The 7,456-nt window shown below is 38.8% G+C and overlaps 1 protein-coding gene across 1 annotated transcript; it reads left to right on the top strand.

Moving 5' to 3' along the window:
* Window positions 1-6,413: 6,413 nt before the first annotated feature.
* On the top strand, window positions 6,414-7,028 carry LOC141637227 (putative mitochondrial protein AtMg00860). The gene has a single exon (XM_074446791.1). The coding sequence runs from the start codon at window positions 6,414-6,416 to the stop codon at window positions 7,026-7,028; it is 615 nt and encodes a 204-aa protein (XP_074302892.1).
* Window positions 7,029-7,456: the final 428 nt, after the last annotated feature.

Genomic DNA, 7,456 nt, shown 5'->3' with positions numbered 1-7,456 from the left:
GGGGATGGGAATTTATATTCCAAAAAAATAAAAAAATTTGAATTTTTTTTGAAAAACTCGAAAAATATGTTCTCTATTTTCATAAAATCAAAAACCCCTAAAATTTTGAAAAATTACAAAAACCAAAAACATGTTCTTTCATTTTGTATAGCAAGGGAATACGAAGACCGCTTGGTATGATCGTTCTAATCCCTATTTATTCTTTTCATTTGCAAATTTAACTATTTGTTCTTCTCTCCTTTATTACACTTTTTTACCAACCACTTTCTTATATATTTTATTTGGTTTACTTTTACGGCATTCCGAATCCTTAATTTTATTTCGGTTTTCAAAAGCGTTTTAATCTTTTCTCTCGATTTAAATTTTAAGTTTTTATAAAAGAAATCCGGAATTTGATTTTAAAACCCGTAAGTTTATCTTGACTTTGCATTACATTTCCGCTCTTCCTTTTGTTTTTCATTTTCCCTTTTCTATTCGCATTTTGAGGTGTGCGTTCACCCTTGGACAGTTCTAAAGGATGATTCATGTCAGCCGACCCCAAATCATTTTGAGATTAAGGCTCTGATGTTGTTGTTATTGTTGTATTCATATGAGGAGGATGAGCTTACATGTCGAGGAGGATGTTATGTGTTTTTTATGATGGCGGTTATATATATATGTGTTGTGAGGAGCTTGCATTTAGGTTATGTGTCATGTAGTTGGTAGAAGGATATGCATGAGCTTGTATATATATGTAGGTTGCACCATGGCATATAGTTGCATTTAGGAATAAACTTTGAAAAATGTCTAATTGATAAACTTGACGAGTGTGCATAGGCCAATGTATATGCTCTTTCTATTTAACACTTTGCTTGCTAGAATAATCTTAAAACACCCTTCTTAGTGTCATTCTAGTATCGTTCGACCCATGCACAAGAGCCTAGTCAATAGTACCTTGTAGTTAATAATTCCTTGGTTACCGTTTATTCCAAGGTGACTCTTGATGCCATGCAACCGTTCTTCTACTTTTACCATCTACCGTTTTGCTAACCAAAAGGAAAATGGGAATAAAAATCGTCAATTTGAGTTCTTAAGCCAAAGAGAAAGCGAAAAGTTTGGAAGTTTTGCCAAGTGTCCTTGTCCTAGGTTTAGGAGTGCAAATTGGACTTCTATGCTTTTCTAGGGTACCCTTACCTCATATGGGGTCACTCTCGAGGTCACTTTGGTGCGGATTTGCATATTATTGGTCACCGCCGCACTCCTTGCCAAAAGACTTATTGCCAAGTGTTGAAATGCCTATAAAATAGGCAAGAACTGAGCTTAGTGTCATATGTTAAAAAAAGGGGGGGAACAATAACCCAAATGCAAACTATTATTGTGAAACTCATATATCTCGAATCCCTTTTCTTCATTGATGGTCTTATATTTGTGGCATGGTGGAGAAGGGACTACCCTTCCTTTTTCTAGGCAAGAGGGGGAATTCCGCGATCCTCTAATATTTTCTAACGCCATAAGGACCTTGCTCTTGACGAAAGCATCTAGTAATTGTGGATAAACATAGCCTAGTCTAACACTGCTTGCAGATGATTTATTTCTATCCTTTTAAAACTAGTAGTTTGTAGAGCTAGAATCTACGATAGAGTATATGCCCTTAGATCGTTTCTCTTTCAGATGATTTTCGCCACTTAGATGAGGAAAGCGGTGACTTCTTTTGTAGATCCATCCATTTTTTGTTTTGTGTGCTTAATGTTGGATGTATCGCCATTTTGGCAAGCCCCACCTTACCTTGCAATAAGGCATTCTACCTCACGGATGCTATGTTGTGAGTTGAAGGGGCGGAGTGAGACCCGCTAATTGTCTCACATCTGCTATGTTATTAAATAAGGGTCATAGTTTTAGTCACCTCTTTACTCAAGACGGAAAAAAGGTTCGGTTTTGGGATATTTGATGTGACTCATATTTACGCACATTTAGTCCCCAAACTAGCTTCATTTTATATGCTTTTATGCAATTATTAGGGTCTTTTTTTGTCTTTGCCTTCCTAGTATGCAAATTGTATGAGGTTTGGTGCCTTTTTAGAAGGAGAGCATTAGCCTTGCGTAAATGATGCATTACGGAGCTAAAATTGACCGCATCCAACAACCAAGCATCGAGTAGGAGACCAAGACTATAAGCCTTAGTCAATAAAACAAGCAATTGGGCAATGTGGAGGAACCTTACAAGGCCAGGGCAGCTCCCACGAGCTGGAGGCAGCCACGCTCAAGCCAAAGGGGAGAAAGAGTGAGCTCCCACGAGCCCACTGAACCTCCAACGAGCCAAGGAGGGAGTCGGGGGATCACCAGCCAGCTCCCATGAGCTGCCTAGCAGGATGAGTGCTTAATGGGAAGAGCTCGGACGAGCCATGCTTGGCTCCCACGAGAAAGCTGATAAAACGTACAACCAAGAGGAGAAACCGTGAGAGCTAGCCATGTTGTAGCAAGGTGAAGGACTTCCTTAAGGGGCTTAATCGTCATTTAAGGTCTTAGTTAACCTAATGCTTATAGTTAATATAAATACCTCATGTACATAATGGAAAATATATTAGCTTTGCTTAGTTAGACTACTCTAATTAGCTTAATTACATATTAATCCTTTCTTAATTATTGTTCAAGTAATCTTAGATCTAGTTTTGTATTTGAAGAATTCTTGGGTTCGTATTGTAGAATTGACAACTCTTTATAATTAATCAAGGCTTTATTCCATTATTCTTCCATTTTCTTTGATCATCTTAAGTTGGTACAATTTATCTACTCTCTATTTAATCCTTTACTTAATCTTTTGTTAATTGTTTTACTCTTTCATCATATTTATGCTTGTTAAGATTATTGACACCATTAATAACATGTTTTCCATGATGTTGTGTGAGTAGTCTCTTAGCTAGGGTTAGTGGGGGGGATTAGGGGTGTAAATATGGGTTAGATCATTGCTTAATGAGTTCATATGAATAACTAGTGTAAATCTCGTACATAAATGCACTGTTTTTTTTAGATCGGGATGTTAGAGAGCTTAACAAATAAAGATGAAAAATTTAAAGCGAATTTAAAGTGGACGAATTTATTTGGTAGAGACGATTTCACGAATAATCAGGAAGAGGAATTAAAACATTCAAACTCACAACCGGATTTAAAGTGCTTCAATCGCTTGAATCCAAGATGAAAGATTAGTTACACATAGTCTTGATGAAAATAACAATAGGGTTTTTGTTTCCCTCAAAGCTGCGTCCGTCCTTTCTAAAACTGAAATACTAAGTTATATAGTAATAAGGTAAAACAACTAGATTCAGAAATAAAGTATTACTACTACTAATAATAATAATCGGAACAAACCGAGTAAATAAATAAACAAGCACGAGTCTAACGATGCTGAATTATGCGACCAAAGCACAAACATGTGTCAAATGTAGGTCGCTATTCGGTCGCGCTTCGGCCGTGCCTCAGTCTAACGTCAGTCGCGAAAATTGCTGCTGCCAAATTTGTTTTCTCTTTCGTATGTGCGCATGAATAGTTCGACATATGTTCGTGCACGCCTCTCAAGGTCTATGATGAGTCTAACCGAGCTTCCTGATTCGTTTTGGGGTTTTGCCCTCTTGTCTGCAATATTTTCACTAAATCGAAGCCCGACTAAAGCGGCCGATAAGACTCCATATGAGATATGGTTAGGGAAAGTCCCTCATTTTTTATTCGTACGTATTTGGGGTTGGGAAGCGTACGTCAAATCAAGTCTGACAATAAGCTTGCACCCAGGTCTGACAAATGTCTTTTTGTAGGATACCCAAGGGAAACACGTGGCTATTACTTCTACAATAAACACGAGAACAAAGTGTTTGTGGCTCGTGATGCTGTCTTTCTGGAAAAAGAGTTTATTTCTAGAATACAAAGTGGGAGAAAAATTGAACTTGACGAAGTTCGAGAGCCACAAACCGAGAATGAGGTAGAGGATAACGTTCCCTCCTTCTCTGAGACGGTTATCATTCCAAGAAAGTCAAGTAGGATTTCTAATACACCTGACCGCTACCTTGGTAATATCGAAGAGGATGGTGTGTTGTTACTTTTGGAAAGTGACGGAACCCACTACCTACAAATCGGCCATGTCTACTCCCGACTCCTCGCTTTGGCTAGAAGCCATGCTGTCCAAAATGGATTCCATGTACGAGAACCAAGTATGGAAGGTGGTGTATTTACCTGAGGGAGTGCGACCCCTTCAGTGTAAATAGATATATAAAATTAAGCTCGACGTGGATAAACATGTAGATGTTTACAAAGCTACATTGGTGGCAAAAGGTTTCACCCAAGTTCATGGTTTACACTTTGACGAAACCTTCACTCCAGTCGCTATGCTTCGGTCCATTAGGATAATCTTAGCGGTTGCCGCGTTTCCTGATTATGAGATTTGATAAATGGATGTCAAGACCGCCTTCTTGAATGGGATTCTAGAAGAGGAAGTGTACATGATACAACCTGAAGGTTTTGTGGATACATCTAACCCTAAGAAGGTGTGTAAGCTCAAGAAGTCCATCTATGGTCTTAAGTAAGCATCTCGAAGTTGGAATCATCGCTTTGATCATGTTATTAAACAATACGGTTTCACTCGAAGTGTGGAAGAACCGTGTTTATACATGAAGTTTAGTGGGAGTAAGGTTGCATTCCTTGTCCTATATGTGGATGACATATTGCTCATCGGGAATGACATTCCATCGCTCACTTCCGTTAAGGAGTTGCTAGGAAAACACTTCCAGATAAAGGACTTGGGAGAGGCACAATCAATTTTGTGTATCCGGATCTATTGGGATAGGTCCAAAAGGATACTAGCATTGAGTCACAGTCTCCCTCTACCCCTAAGGATATTGAACACATGAAGACTGTCCCTTATGCTTCCATGTTGGGTCTATCATGTATGCTATGATTTTTACTCGTCCCGACGTTGCGTATGCCTTGAGCATGACAAGTCGTTATCAAGCCAAGCCAGGTGAGAGTCACTAGATAGCCGTAAAGAACATCAAGTGGAAAATTCCGAACATTCTTCTCTTTATGTGTCTATCATGAGGATGTGGTCGTTGCCTTGGGTGATGAGTTCGATACGGCTACGTTAACATTACTTGAAAAGGTGTCACATTCTAATTCTCAATTCCTAACCAACCCCACCGTGTCCCCTGACCACGACGAGTCCAGCAGCAGCAATGACGACGGCAACAACCACCAGCAATGACCGCAACACTCAACCACAACCCCGAATCCGCGCCCGCACACCCCCTTTTCTACCCAAGATCCCGACCACCACTGCCACCCATTCCGACACCCAAGATCACCACTATACTCTCCTCACTACCCTTAACACAACCAAACCAAAACCAACCCAAGTCGGTCACCATGGGTTCGTTACAAATCCGTCCCAGCTCTATTTGTGACGGATTTGCCGTCACAAACCCGGTTTTTGTGACCATTAATAGTGACGCATGTTTGTCAAGGATAGTTCCGGTTGAGGTATAATATATGTACTTGTTAATAATGATGATGTCGTAATGGGGAGCCCACGTCTTAATGCATTTCCCTTAGCCAAAACTATTGCTATCAAGTTATGGCTTAAAAGGTGGGTTATCGTACTAAGGTTGTTATCAAGAATAAGTATCATTTGTGTGGCAAAGTTCGTTTTTTAATTTACATAATAATGCCAAGGAATTCTTCGATCGAGGAGTTCCATATCACTCGATCGAGCACTTTGCTATATTACGCGAGATTTTATTTCGCGAGGACTTATTTAATATCTTAGTTGTGTTTAATAAATATATTCCCTATATAAAGAGAGACGTCATTAGGTTTTATTATCTCTTAGACTCTCTTAATCACTCCTTAATTTCAGAATCACTCTTAAGCAGACTGTTTTCTCTCTTTTGGTTTGGGCATTGCTTTGCTCATTATTTCCGAATCTCAATACTTTGTAATCTTTCTTCACTCTTTTGATTTAATTTAATTCTTCTTTGCATTCTCTTAATCTCTTGTTCTTAATTTCTGTCTTAATTAACATTGTTGTTAGTTTATGTTATTTCTTATTTGACTCCATTTGCACGGTCCAATGTCCTATTTACGGGTCCATTTTGGTTCTTATATTTGTCGCACAAATACATGTAAATTTTATTTAAACATCATTTTATGTTTAAATGCTTCCCGATTAATTTTGTCCAAAACACTCCGTAAATATACGTGTACCGCTACACATATTATTTACGTACTAAAATATACATGTATTTGTGCGACAAATATAAGAACCAAAATGGACCCGTAAATGGGACATTGGACCGTGTAACTGGAGTGTAAATGGATGGTTATAAACATAATCATTACACTTATAACAAACCGTGATCTAATCCTAAGAAGGTGACTAATGCACCCGCAGTATTTATGGATTTGATGAATAGAGAGTTTAGCCCTTACCTTGATCAGTTTGTAGTAGTTTTTATTGATGACATATTGGTGTACTCTAAGAATAAAGAGGAACAAGAGAAGTATTTAAGAATTATTTTGCAAACCTTGAGGGAGAATGATTTATATGCTAAGTTGAGTAAGTGTGAGTTTTCGTTTGATAAAGTAGCATTTTTGGGACACGTAGTTTCAAAGAAGGGTGTGTCGGTTGATCCAAGTAAGATCGAAGCGGTAACTAAGTGGGAGAAACCAAAGAACGTGGCGGATGTGCGAAGTTTTCTGGGATTGGATGGCTACTACAGGAGGTTTCTGAAGGATTTCCCTAAGTTAGCTAAGCCTTTGACAGCTTTGATGAGAAAGGAGAATAGGTTTAAGTGGGATGAGAGTTGTGAAACAGCTTTTCTAACCTTGAAGGAGCGTTTGACCATAGCACCTATATTAGCTTTACCAGAAGGGAGTGAGGATTTTGAGGTGTATACCGATGCTTCGAAACACGGATTGGAGTGTGTGATAATGCAAAGAGGGAGAGTAATCGCCTATGCTTCAAGACAACTGAGACCGTATGAAGAAAATTACCCGACGCGCGATCTGTAGCTAGGGGCGGTCGTGTTTGCTCTTAAGTTGTGGAGGCATTATTTATATGGAGCTAGTTTTAAGGTATTTTTTTACCATAAGAACCTTAAGTGTATTTACACTTAGAAGGAGTTTAATATGAGATAAAGGAGGTGGATAGAATTAATTGGAGATTATGATATGGAGATAGTTTACCATGAGGGAAAGGCTAATGTAGTAGCAGATGGTTTGAGTAGGAAGTCGGTTCATGCCTTATGTTTGGCTATGTCGCAGATTAAGTTGCGAGATGAATTAAAGGAAATAAGAATTTGTGTAATAAGGAAAGGGGATTCAGTTGGAGATTTGACAGTTGAACCAGAACTGTATGCGTAAATCCGAGAGAAATAGAAAGGAGCTTCGAAGTTGGAGAAGTGGCATGCGGCCGTAGAGGAGGGTGTGCCTTCATGATT

Source organism: Silene latifolia, unplaced genomic scaffold, assembly GCF_048544455.1.
Source record: "Silene latifolia isolate original U9 population unplaced genomic scaffold, ASM4854445v1 chrun_scaffold_16, whole genome shotgun sequence".
In the NCBI taxonomy this organism is placed as follows: Eukaryota; Viridiplantae; Streptophyta; class Magnoliopsida; order Caryophyllales; family Caryophyllaceae; genus Silene; species Silene latifolia.
The sequence above is the reverse complement of the archived record's forward strand: the minus strand, read 5'-3'. Positions and strand labels throughout refer to the sequence as shown.